The sequence below is a fragment of the Acomys russatus genome, chromosome 18 (genome assembly GCF_903995435.1).
Source record: "Acomys russatus chromosome 18, mAcoRus1.1, whole genome shotgun sequence".
In the NCBI taxonomy this organism is placed as follows: domain Eukaryota; kingdom Metazoa; phylum Chordata; class Mammalia; order Rodentia; family Muridae; genus Acomys; species Acomys russatus.
This window is the reverse complement of record NC_067154.1, coordinates 2,833,143-2,847,058: the sequence shown is the minus strand read 5'-3', so window position 1 is coordinate 2,847,058 and position 13,916 is coordinate 2,833,143. Positions and strand designations below refer to the sequence as shown.

Genomic DNA, 13,916 nt, shown 5'->3' with positions numbered 1-13,916 from the left:
TTTCATTAGGGCTTGCTTATGGTTTCAGAGGCTTAGTTCGTTATGGGCCTGGTGGCATACAGGCCGGCGTTTGGGCTGCTGTGGTAGCTGAGAGGTCTACATCTAGATCCATAGGCAGCAGAGTGTGAAAGACTGGCTCGGGCTTTTGAACACTCAAAGACCACCCCCACTGACACACTCAAACACCACTCCCACTGACACACTTCCTCCAACAAAGCCACACCCACTAATCCTTCTCAAGTAGGGCCACTCCCTGATGACTAAGTATTCAAATATACAAGTCTGTGGGGGCCGCCTTTATTCAAACCACCACAGCTGCCATTTGTTTTCGTGATGATGACATTCTGATTGAGATGGACTTGAAGTTTAATTTGACGGCTGAAGTTGCTGACTGTTTTTCTCATGTGTTTACTGACCAGATCTGTCCAGTTAATTCATTTTCCCATGCTATCGTAAAGGATGATTTAGCATTCTTGTTTCTTATCCTTATGGGTTGACCTTTGTTTGAGGTGGAGGACAGCCAATTAAGGGCGTTAATATTTTGTCAACTAAAAGCACACACTTGACCAACAGAATAGTTTTATCTTTTTTTTTTATTAGTTATGATCTTTATCTATTTGAGAGTCCCACAAAGAGAAATCATGGCTATCACACCAACTTTATAAGCGAAAAGGCATGAAGTTCAGACTCTTTCAGTCAATCAGAAAGTGTTGACACAAAACATATTTGGTCACTTTATAATAAAAGTATTATTGCCATTGCCAAGTTAAAAAAACATATTTGGTATAAGTTTATTTCCCTGTAAACATGGCATATATAACCTCTCAGAGTTGATGCTGCCTTAATATAAATTTCCTTTAAGATACTGTTATTTATGACATTGGAAATTTATATTCCTTGAAAGGACAACTGCCACAGTCCTGGCACACAGTCTCCCTTGCAGCTGTGTCCAGCTGGTGGCCACATTCCCGGCTACTTCTCCAGTAAGTGGAAACATTTAGGTCAATATTGATATAAAACTTGACGAACTTTGTTCTCTTGCAGCTTTGGTTCGCCTTTGTTAATGGATTTTCTGGGCAGATTCTATTTGAGCGCTGGTGCATCGGCCTGTACAACGTGGTAAGCACCCCCTTCCCCCCGCCCCATCTATCTGATAGCATGGAGAACTTCAGGGGCATTCCTTCACTGTTTATGTCTGGGAAGTGTATCTAAGCCAATCATCTGTGCACTTAGCAGGCAGTACAAATATATCTTTCGGGCCTTTGTTGCTGCCACGCATCCTGCAGAAGCCCAAATTCACCACACATGGTTTCAATCATAGCAGATCATTCTTGAGTTAGCCCCATGAAATTATTAACCCATATATCTTGGTAATAGACCCCTGGCTACCCTCTTGCTAAATGCCTCTGCAACATTTTCAAGTCATTAATTTCTGTCCTGCATCTAAACTCACTCTGTTTTGTAACTTTACTTCTGAATTTTTAAACATTGATGTGAACTAAGCGTATGTGACCCAGGGAGCTCTTTGCTCTTCTTGGGAGAATGTCCATGAATTCTGACTTTCAGCGCCTCTGAGAACAGGTATCAGTGTCTTTGGTATTTCTGGTTTGGGTTTTTTGTTTTGTTTTGTTTTGTTTTTTTGTTTTTATTTTTGTTTTTGTTTTGTTTGTAATTACTTGACGGATAAATCCAAAAGCCAAAGACAAATATAAACTGTACGCTAAAATGCCCAATTTGTTTGTTTGTTTGTTTGTTTTTGTGGTACAAAATACTCAGGGGTGGCCATAGCTCTCTGTCTATGGCTCATTTCTTGAGTTGCTCTCTCCTACAACTTTGAGCACTGATCCTAGCTTCTTGCACTTCATGGACTTTAACCTCTGAAGTAGCTGCCCCAGAGAGGTGTATACAGAATAGAGGGAATGTGGCTAAGACAGCTCATGATGCTGTGTGCACTTCTGGCTGTGCAGTCACATCCTCCCAAGTACTTTCCTGGGTTGCTGCCCTGTTGGCTACTAAATGCTGAACACACAGTGTGACCTGGGCCTGTGTGACTGTTAGGTGAAGAGGATCAGATGTGTGGGCTCAGACACTGGCAAGGATAGGTTCTGGTTCTGATTTGAGCCATGATGGTCAATTAGTTGACTGTATTTCCCACTGCAAAGTGTACTGCGTGCTTGTGCAGATCCACTAAAAGGTGATCAGTGGAGAGAGAAGAGCTGAATCAATGTGCTAAAAATCTCCTCTAACCACCTTCCCCCAAAGTATGGCTCCAGGGCTTAGGTATACTGAGGAGGGGCTAAGGACAGCTAGATAGGACTGGAAGCCACATATAATCCCCCATTTGCATGCACCTACACATGTCTATGCATGTCTCTCGATGCATCTACACATGTCTGTGCACATGCTAATACACACACATGCACATGCATACATGCACACACACACACACACACACACACACACACATATACACCTATTCTGAACATCACACTTTAGTGTAGCGTTATCAAGAAGCATAACGAGCAAATCCGAAGACCCTGAGCACAGCGCTGTCCTTAAACCCATAATTAACCTTGCAGTGATTGTCCCGGGAATGTCATTATTATGCAACTTGCTTCTAGTCCACAGCCAGAGACCTTCTGCAAGGGGCCGTCTGTGAGAGGTGAAGCTTTTGCAGTATTTCTTCCCTTCTTTTCTCTCTTCTTGGGCCATTATTCCTTAATGGTTGATTTCCCCCAGCCAGCTAATGTAGATCACTGTTCCTCACTTTGCCTCAACCTGTTAAACAGAATAAACCGATGTTGCATGTCCCTAAACACTGAGCTAACTATGTCACATGAGATTCTCCTTCCATTAGTCACCTGCCCGTGATTTCACTTTCTGAGGCTTCGGTTTCTTGCAGTCAGCTACAGACTGAGACTCTCAGAAGTTACAAGTCCCATGTTGCTGAGACTTGGTGGGTGTAGCTTCTGAGATTACTAGGAGACACAGTCTCACAGAAAACTCCCCAAACCCCTGGCTCTTACAGTCTTTCTGCCTTCTCCTCATGAATGTCCCCTGAGCAGCCCTTGGTGCGGGAGTGTTTTGTAGGTGTAGTCATTGGGACTGAGTCCACAGCTACGCACTGTGGTTTTCTGTAATGGTCTCTATCAATTGCAAAGGGAAGTTCCCTTGATGAAGGGTGAAGAATGCGCATGCTTGTGGGTATAAAGACAAATATTTAGAATGCAGTCAGGGGTTATGCTGGGTTAGTAAAGTGCCAGTTGCAGGTTCTTCTCCAAGATCCATCTTTACTGTCCGTGGGTAGTTGGCTAGCCTTCCAGTACCAGGCATGATGTCCCTCATAGTGAGTGGACCGTAAGCCCAATTAAAGAGTTCTTGGTTACTGCAGAGATGTGGGTGTCACTACGACAGCTCATGAGGGCTCAACTCTACACAAAGAACTACAGGCAACCGGGGAACACTGAGAGCAGGAGAGATAGTCTTCCCCAGGGAAGAGCAGAACAACAACTGGTTATCTGATACCAAATGGTCAGCGCTGAAAACACACACACACACACACACACACACACACACACACACACACACACACACCATTAAAGAAAAAGAGGCCATAAGTCTCTAAAATAGAGTAGGTGGGGTAACTGGGAGGGTTTTGGATGGGTGAAAGAGAAGGGGGAAATGGTATGATTCTAATCGCAAAAAAAAAAAAAAAAAAATTTTTTTAAGTGAAATACCAGAAAAAAGAATCTAAAAGTTTGACTATTTTTATAGTAGCATTTTATTATGCCAGCTCTCTTTTTGTTAATAGTTATTACTGTTAGCTTTAACTGTGCCTAACTTTGTGATAGGTGTGTAGGAAATCTATAGCGTATGTTAGGCATGGTCCAGCCATGCTGTTGGGTGTCCAGTGATTGTACAGCATTAAGAGATACCCTAGAGCTATAACTTAATTTCCATATCAGTTACGTTTGTGTAGGCACGACAGGGAGAAAAGCTGCCTGGGCCAGGTAGATCCAGCTAAATGCTGTGTCATTTTCACTGAGGAGATAACTGTAATGTCATTTAAATTCTTTCTAAAAAGTAATCCCATTATCAAGCCAGCATAATTAAAAAAAAAAACTATGAGCAGGCCTCACTTTTAATTACAGACATTTAAATAAAATGTCAGCTAATGAAGCTTAGCTCTGCATTAAAAGAGTAAAATGATTTATCAAAGTAGGCATGCTGTCATGAATATAAGAGTTTCACACTTAAAACAAATCATTCCAATTAGGTCAATAAAATGAATAAAGACATGGTCCCATCACTAAATGACACACACACACACACACACACACACACACACACACACACACACACACGTCTGAAGCAGTTCAGCTGGCATTCCAAAAATCAGACCTGGAAAAAAGTAGAAACACAAAGAAATCAGTCAGCTGCATTTGAGCCTGCTTGCAAACTGCAGCATACTGCCATCTATGGCAGACTCCCAAACTGCCTCTTGTTATGTCAGAAGTTAGTCTGTGGACTGGCCATCGCTGCAGGCAGACCAGCACTCCTCAGTGCAGAGTTCAGCATTATCCTAGAGTTTTACACAGCCACCAAGAAAGCTAAGCAGCTGTTAATACTGGGGAAATCATGAACAGTTTCAATGCTTATGCAAATACTCATGTAAATGAGACAGTGGTCACATAAATATGGTCATTTAATAATTATTTATCAGAAAACCCAGAAAAAGCCAACAGAAAAATACTAGAAATATGAGAGAATTCCTCAAGAGTCAGATAAGACTTTTTTTCCTGTTCTAGTAATCAATAATTCTATTTGAAGTCTACCAATGAGCTCCTAAGAACTGGAAGAAAAAAATGTAAGAACTCCTTTCAGAAAGCAACTAAAATCATACATGACAGGGCAGATGGCACATGTCTGAATCCCAGCTGTGGAAGAGACCAAGGTAGAGAGAATCTTCTGGGCTCAAGATTTGGGAACCAGCCAGGTGGCATCGTGTGCTTCTGTCTCCCATGTATTTTTTAAATTATAAATTACATATAAAATTATAATTTTATACTATCCATATGCAAAAAAGCCCAAAGTCTTAATGAGAGATTAAAAATCACTTGGATTTTCTAGCATCTCCTGTAACTCTGGCTCCTACTGCAAAGACTGAGACAAAGGTATCTTAACTTTATTCTGTCTGCGCTGTGGAGTGAGTTCAAGGCCTGCCTCAGGAAACGTAGTGAGACCTGTCCCAGAAGTCAACAGTAAAATGAAAACAGAGCTGGGGACACAGCTCAGCGGTAGAGAGCGTGCCTGCCTTGCACAGTTCCCAGTACCACTGAGAAAAGGCAAAGAAATAAAGACTTTGCAGCAGGATTCAGACAGAAAGTGACTTAAAAATCATGGCAGGGTCATCACTTTGTAAGTTTGATCTACACATTTACACGACACAAATGGCTTCGAGGGAGCTAGAGGAGCTGTGTAAGCAGAATAAAGGAGAACTTGACAATAGATACACAAAACACATTCAGAAGAGGTGGTAGACTGTACTGTCAGACTAGCCCGGAAAGTACCATCGAGAGAGTCAGAGATTATAGAATTGGGTTCAACTTCAGAGTCTAGAACAACAAAACAGAGTCTAATAAACTTTAATCGTGACTTTTTTTTTTCAAACTTCATGAGAAAGTGTGAATTAATTGTGTTTTCACATCTGGTTCATTATCTGGGGAAAAAATGAATTCTTAGCTTATATCTCATAGAAAAATAAATTCCAAACATAATAAAGACTTAAATGGGAAAAATAAAACCATGCAACCCCCCGCCCCAAACATGCTCCTAAAAACCACACATCAACTCCATGGTGGGAAAACTGTCTACAACTCAACAGTTCAAGGCTGGTTTTGACCACTTAAAACTTTAAAAGGTTGCAAAAAGAAGCCCTTTAAAAAAAAAAAAAAGAAAGAAAGAAAGAAAGAAAAGAAAAGAAAAAAGCCCTGGTGAGCATGGCTTGAAGACCAAGATGGGGACTCAAAGAACTCTCAGAGACAAATAACCATGGTGGAAAGCAGAAAAGAGACCTAGCTAAATGTTGCTGAAAGTGACAGACCCAGCTGGTCAACATGTGTAGACTCATAGGTAGACAGGGAAATGTAAAAAATTTTAAAGTAAGAGTTAATATCTGACTTGTTCAAACAAGAGAATAGTAAATGTGGTGCATAAGCGCTACAGATAGGGAGGCTGGCCAGAGGTCACTCTCGTTCTTTGCAATGGAAAACATAAAAGATCGGAGCCCTCTTTAGAACACAAGCAGGCAACATCATATAAAAATAAAACTACGTGTTTCCTCCTGTACCCAGGGGCTCTTCCTCCCATGGAGTAAAAGCAAAGCACGGATAGTACCATATTCTAGATATTTGTCACATGTTGGTGGTAACAAAAAGAAAGCTAGGATCAAAATGAATACCTGTGGGTTAGTGGATTAATAACTCAAACCCGTGACACAGCCCGGCTGTGAGTTATGTCAACACTAAACGCTAAAAAGACTGCGTTGGTGTTAAACCCAAGGGGCTCGCCGAGCTCTTTGTGATGTATTGTTTAGCAAGAAAACAACGATGAAGTCAAATGTGCGAATCGCCTCCATTTTTGTAAAAAAACAAAAAACAAAAACAAAAAATAAAACTGTGGTTCCCATCCAGTCTACATAGGTGAGTGCAGTCTACTTTAAAGGACGAAGGCATGGTAGAGCTTGCTGGGTTGGCCACAAGTCATGAGGGGCGAAGAAGGCTTGAGGTACATTGAGGAGGGATTGAAGGAAAAAAACTGGCCGAGGTCATGCTGACACACGCATGCTGCGTGGATTGACGCAGAGCAGTGGAGGTGAAAGCATGCATCCAAAACATATGCAGAGTTCCTGAGACAGTCCTGGACCATCCCTTCTGTGGGCGGGGGAACACACCACGTCTGTTAATGCAGAGAAGCCTTAGCAGCACTTCTTCGCCATCTCCTTCTAGCCTGTTGAAATCCCAGGGCTGATGGAAAGCAACCCTGGGCCAAAGCAAAGGCTTGAGAGTCACCGGCCTCACCCACCTGTCTAAGCCCAGCAACCCTGGGAATGGTGCGTCTTACTGGTCAGATTCTCAGCCTCCAGGGAACTTGTGTGGCTTAGGGCTCTCTTAGAGAGCTTTGTTGGATTCCGTGGTTGCAGAGCTGGCTGGGTTTGTGGGTATGGATTCCATCAAAGTAGAGGATAGATTATGGGCCAGAGCCAAGTGAGAGTGTGATGGGCCACAGAAGCCCCAGACTGAAATGACACTTCCATCTAAACCCATTGTCAGCAATCCGGCTTTGTTTTGCAACACAGAAGTATGAATCCCTCTGACTCCAGTGGGAACAGGTGAAAGTTCGCACCTCAAAGCCTCTCTCCACCTCCGGAGCCCCAGAGATGGTTTCTGTGGTGTCTTTTCATCTTTGTACTGTGTCCTCAACAGGCCACATCCTTTGCGTGCTACAGGCTTCCCAAAAAACATTGTCAATGCCTCAGAGTTTTAGAAAGGTGTTCTTCTCAAAGGAGGGTCACCTTACCCAGTCCCCTCGGCCCCGTGCCCTCCAAATCCCAGACTCTGATGTACTGAGTCCTTTTTCACGCCACTACCTGAAGCTAACTGTAGTGTGAGCACCACCACGGCTAGTTCTACACAGGAGAACAGCTGCTCACCAATGAGTTCTTGGCTCATCAGCAATTTATGGTTTTAGCATTGCATGGATTCATTTAAATGGCTTAGCAGTGAGGGGGAAAATGGCGACTTGTTTATTTCCTTCATTCTGTCTGGAGATGTTTGGGGGAGTTGTGAATCATAGACTCTCGGGTTTGGACTTGACTAGAAGTTAAGTTATTATTCACGGAGCCGGAACACTGGCACAGTGTGGAGCGGAAGGGCTGGCTTTAACGGCTTATTGTCTCCACACAGATCTTCACCGCGCTGCCGCCCTTCACTCTGGGAATCTTCGAGAGGTCTTGTACTCAGGAGAGCATGCTAAGGTTTCCACAGCTCTACAAAATTACCCAGAATGCAGAAGGCTTCAACACTAAGGTAAAGGATGTGATGAAGCGGCAAGCACCTGTGAAAGGCATGGCCCTGCTTCTCTTTCAGCTCCTATTACCTGCCCACAGGATAAGTGGTGGTGCTTAACAGAGCACATTGACATAGCGCCCTGTGACCCGGAAGCACTTGCCTCAGGTCCAGCCTGCACCCCCTTCCCTCTGCTCACAGCGCTGCAGACGGTGGGCAGCGGCGTTTCCATGGCTCTTTTCATGACAGTCGGCCATGTACTTTCATGCAGGCCTTGTTAAGGCTGGTACAAGCCTTACTGGTTTTCATTTTTATGTGCGAGATATCTGCACATGTCTGTGTGGGGTGCACATACATGCAGGTGCATGCAGGGGCCAGAGGAGACCATTGGGTGTCTCGTCACCATCTGTCATTCTCCGCCTTATTTTTTTGAGACAGGATCTTTCACTGAGCCTGAAGCTAACTGTTAGGTAGGCTTCCTGTGCAGAGAGCTCCTGTCTGCCGTCTCTGCCCACCACCTAGTGCCAGCTTTACAGGCATGTACAGCCAGTTCTGACTGTGCATGGACTAGGCATTCAAACTAAGGGCCTTCTGTTTTCTTGGGATGCCTAGAACTCAAAGTGTTGTGTATTTTAGAGGCCTTCGGGGGGCAGGTAGAATTTGGGATACTTGCATATCCATATAATATATCTTAGAGATGGGATCAATTTTAAGTGCTCATCAAGTTTTGGATTTTGTAATAATCAGGATTCGGTGCTTTCAGATTAGATATGTTCAACCCAAATAGATTATCCTATGGAGACCCAGACAGAGGCTGGGCAGCCTCTAAAACAGGCAGAACAGTCTGGAATACCAAAATGGGCCCATCACACAGGCCTCTGTCACACGCAGGCTAACAGTGGCAATGCAGTTGGGTGGGTGCTGCCTAAAGGGAAGCCAGAGATCTCCCACTGCAGAGGAGGCAGGATGTGAGCAGATGCAGCTGATGGCCAACTGTCACGGCTGCCTCATCCTTGGGCAGGTGTAGTAGGCAGATCCAGGATCAGAGAAAATAAGAAGCATCCTATTGGCTCTGCAGTTTTCCATAAAAGGTGACTAGTTCTATCGGCCGTTTACTGTGTCTGTTAGTGGGGACTTACAGCCCTTTTCTCCACACTGTCCTCACAGGTAACATCCCATTTCCCAGCGTACATGAGGACTAGTCATCACAGTACACTGACAGTAAATAGAACTGGGCATAAATCCCGTTGCCCTATAATATAATGTCTTTTGTGGTTTTCAGCTTCTAATTGCTGTTTAACCACCTTCTAGACATTCCCCCAGAACAGCCTGTAGATAGCTGACTAAGCCTCGCCTGGATTTAAAATCCTTATCATCCCAGTAGTCAGACAGACCACCGGAGGACCTGGCCTGGGGAATATAACAATATAGTCCAGGCCTGGCCTGGGTTCAAAAGATAACTTTTAAAAACACTGAAGTGCTCATGCCACTATTGACTGGGCCCTTTTGTTGAACATTAAAAACATTAAAAGGGAATTTTCACAGTACTTATTTGTATTGTTTTGTATGTATGTGGGGGGGGGGGTGTTCCTTGTCACTGTGGGTACATGGAGGTCAGAGAACAGCCCATAGAAGTGAAGTCAGTTCTCTCCTTCCACCATGGGATTCTTAGGGATTGAACTCAGGTCCTCAGACTTGGTGGCAGGCCCTTCACCTAACAAGCCATCTTGCCATCCCCCAAAGAGAATTTTTTTTAGTGTGTGTGATATTAGCCTCAGAGATGATAGAAAAAATAAATAAATAAGAGGTAATTTTAAACCATTAAAGAGAAAAAATTCTCTTGCTGTATGTCATCTCCATGCAGGGGAGTACGGAGTTGACTGAAGTAGCATTAGCTAGAAGTCACCCTGCCATCTGCATGTAAGTAGGAGGGGACAGTTTTTATTTTTCTTCTTCTCTCCCTCTCTGCTTTTTGAAAAATTGAGACAATCAATGTCCCTTGCAGAGGTGCCCAGCCCACACCAGGAGCCTTCACAACACCTCCTGCGTTGCAGTTACACACAGAAAGCCTGAGTCCCCAGCCCTCTGACTCCCTGGTTTGTCTTCCTGCAGGTCTTCTGGGGCCATTGCATCAACGCCTTGGTTCACTCCCTCATCCTCTTCTGGCTTCCCATGAAAGCGCTGGAGCACGGTAGGTAATGCCTACATGATTTCAACCATCTGCAAGGAACCCTGCCCCCTGTGAGGCCAGTGTGTGCACCATCCCCTCCAGTTGTGCACCACATGAGGTTAAAGGCAGGGAACACAGATCTGTCCTCCCCACTCTTCCGCCCCCCCCCCAGCAGGAGCTGGTTCCCAGTCTATAGCATGTGAATCCTGTAGTTATAGCCTTTTCTTTGAAATTACTATATATAAATACAAGGAACTCCATGCTCAGTTTATGATAACTGAGTCTTTGACCTTGAGGGAGCATTTATGTCTCTTGCCCATAAATTTACAATCCTCTGTTACCTACTTAAGCCTTCTGCTGCAAGTCTCTGGTACCTATGTGCACAGTCTCTCGGGTCTTGTAAATTTAATCCCATGTTTTCTGAGAGCATTTTCCTTGGGACACACCTTTGAAATTAGAGCTGATTCTCCGGGTTGGCCTTTCGTCCCTCTGCACAAGGACAGCCTGTGTGAGTTCACACTTGTCCATGAAAACATAACATAAAAATGCCATCCCTCTCAAACAGTCATAACATCCTTCGGAAAAATTAATTGCTCATGTTGGCTAGACAATGCCCTGGGCTTTTCCAAAGGACCTAAGACTATGCAGTTTGCGAGTTCCTTTGTTCCTGACTGTGCTGCACGGTCCACACAGGAGTGACTCAGCGCACAGATGCTCTCTGACCTACCCCATGTTGTCAAGTGATGTACAGACACATCACAGCTCCTTCTCTTTGGGAGGTCCTTAGAGATTTAGGTCATAAAATGAAATTGTCTGCTTCTAGATCCACCACCACCACCACCACCACCACCGCCGCTGCCGAGAAGTTTCTAGCAAAATCATTACCTTTGAACTCTGAAGCCCTTTTGCACTTCATCTTTACTCACAGTGGATCCCATTTCTGACGGTTCCTTATGTAAGGGCTTATGAGTACAAAAGCATGGGCTGTGGTTTTGTTTTGGAAGCGATGGTGGCATGTGGGTGGCAGGACTAGTGATGGGGACAAGAGTGGCAGGCTTTGGAACATAAGAGTACTTGGCAGCTGGTGCTCATGCAGGAACAGCCACAGGAGAGTTTGCCCTCCAGCTAGCACAGCTTGTGGTGGTCACTTGTGCACTACAGAGTGGCCTTCTAACTCGCACTGCTACAGTCTGCCTAGATTCCGTGGCTCTTTCACTTCTAGCAGATGTCACCAAGCGAATTTAAAGTTAGGTTCTGCCTCTCTTATCTATTGCTCTCAATTCCATTGTTTGCCTAGTAGGCAAATAATAGGATCCTGGGGTTTCCCCATTTGTTGTCACCGTCATCATCATCACCATCATCATCATCAGTGACACTTAATGAATTTTTAGTATAAGAGGTTTTATTTGTTGTTGTTTTTAAGTTTTTTTACAGGGCGTTTAAGCAAACAGCCTATAAAGTCAAAATGTTAGAGGGAAATAAATGACAGATATTAGGTATATTGATATAAAGACAGTTTTTGTTCTTCTTAATCTGATTTCTCTAACAGATTGAATAACTATTTTTGAGATAATTTGTAAGGTTTCTTAGTTAAAGCAGGAATTATTAATACCACAGACCATACGCATTCATTTTTTTCATGACTCAGGAACTGAACTCAATTTCAAGGGTGAAAGATAAATGTAGGGGCCAGCAAGCTGCCACAGGAGGTAAAGGTGCTTGCTGCCAAGCCTGATGACCTGAGTTCCACCCCCTGAGACCACATGGCAGGGGGAGAAAACTGACGCCCACAGTTTTCCTTTGACCTCGCATGCTGTGGTGCACATTCCACATGCACACACAATAAGTGAATAATATAGCTTTACAAAAGGAAGGTGAACGTGCAAGTGTAGGCGGAGGGTCTTACCTTTTGAGTGTGTGCTCTAGTGAGGGAAGTCAGATTTAAACATGGAAAATTCTAGTACAGAGTAGAGAGCAGTCATCTCAAGTAACAGCCTCGGGAAGACATGTCATTTGGGCTATTACTGCCTTTAAATGGGGGCATACTCAGGTTTACCTGTGCATACACGTAGATTTCAGTTATGTGAGGATGAAAGAACCAACGTGGGGAAATGGGCTGTTTGTAGCTCCCCAAAATCCCTATGTGAAAACCCTACCTGCAAGATGATGTAGGAGGTGAGGCAGCTGGTCATAGGTGCAACGCTTCATGAGTGTCGTAGGCTTGTGAAAGAGACCGGGAGTTGTGTCCCGTCGGTGTGTGAGAGTGCAAAAAGAAGAGCCGTCTGTGGGGAGTGAGCCCCTGCCACTCTCAGCAGCTGCAAGCACCTTGATTTTGGACTGTGAGGAATAAGCATCTGTTGATTGTCACAGTCTGTGGCATCCTGTTATAGCAGCGCCAGGGGACAGTGTCGCTTTCCTCCTCCCTCCCTCAAGACTTGTGTCCCTGTAGGTGAGAGGGTTCTGCACATGCCCAGCATCCTGTGTGGAAGGCTGAGGCTCAAAATGACTACAGTGTAAAGGAAGGATGGTGGCTGGATGGGGGCAGGTGAGGTAAGGAAGTGGGACTGGGACTCACGTCACCAACAAGAGGGAGACACGTTCTTATTGAAGGGCTGGAGGTAGAAGAGTCGTGTCATAAAATCTTGCTGATGAGCAAATTAAGACTGTTTTATAGAGAAACACGGAATTTGCCAAGAGCACAATTTGATTGTGTGTGTGTGTCTGTGTCTGTGTGTGTGTGTCTGTGTGTGTGTCTGTCTCTCTGTGTGTGTATGTTGTGTATGTGTGTGTGTATCTGTCTGTCTGTCTGTCTGTGTCTGTTTGTATGTGTGTGTGTCTGTGTGCTTCATTTTATTTGGTGGGATGTCGTCAGCCTTAAATCCAGAAAGTGACTTGTGGTCCCAAATACAAGTAATCTATTTTTCTCTCCCTCCTTCCTTCATTCCTTTCTTCCTTCCTTCCTCCCCTCCCTCCATTTCCTTTTCCCTTTCCTTCTTCCTTCCTTCTTCCACGTGTAACTTTCATTGTAGGGGATCTGATGGCACTGACTCCCTTGGGCACCTGCACCCCCATATACAAAGCCATATAGACACACACACACACACACACATGGATAAGTAAGATGGCAGTAGCTGCAGTAGCATTAGTAGCAACAAATCTTTTTTTTGAAAAATAAGAAAGGTGCAACCGCCCTGTCTCCAAGAGTATAGGAACATAGCGCCAATCTGAAACAAGCCAGGGTGCTTTCCAAAGCTAAGGGGCCCCAAAGCTCAGGTCCCTTCAGACCTGCCTGCCCCCTTCCTCAGCTACATCCTGCAGCCATTTCTCAGCCCCAGCCCCACTCATAGTCCTGAAGAACCTTTCCTTGCCCAGGACAAAGGTCTCTAGAGTGGCTTTGCCTCTTTATACGCTACCACGTGGATTATGCCACATGATCAGCGAGGTTTAGTCTAAAGTCCTCTCCCAGCCATTGATGGCAAAAAGCTCAGGCGACAGCTCTCAGACCTGTTCCTTTTCATCAGGGCAACGTGATCCAGGGGAAAAAATGTTCTTGAGAAGGTGTGGGCAGGTCATTCATTTTCCAGAATGTTCCTAAGAATTTTCCCTTTGCTTACTTTTGCATGGGTTTGGACAGACTTTCAAAGCAATCAGTCTTGTTGGTGAAGTTTGTGATGACTCAC

General features: G+C 44.4%; 1 protein-coding gene across 1 annotated transcript in view; it reads left to right on the top strand.

Moving 5' to 3' along the window:
• LOC127201971 (phospholipid-transporting ATPase IB) overlaps positions 1-13,916 on the top strand; it is a 199,621-nt gene that overhangs the window by 50,756 nt on the left and 134,949 nt on the right. The window contains exons 4-6 of the mRNA XM_051160575.1: positions 1,045-1,119; positions 7,965-8,087; positions 10,179-10,257. Of these exons, the coding sequence (XP_051016532.1) occupies positions 1,045-1,119; positions 7,965-8,087; positions 10,179-10,257 (277 nt within the window). The remainder of the gene's footprint in view (positions 1-1,044; positions 1,120-7,964; positions 8,088-10,178; positions 10,258-13,916) is intronic.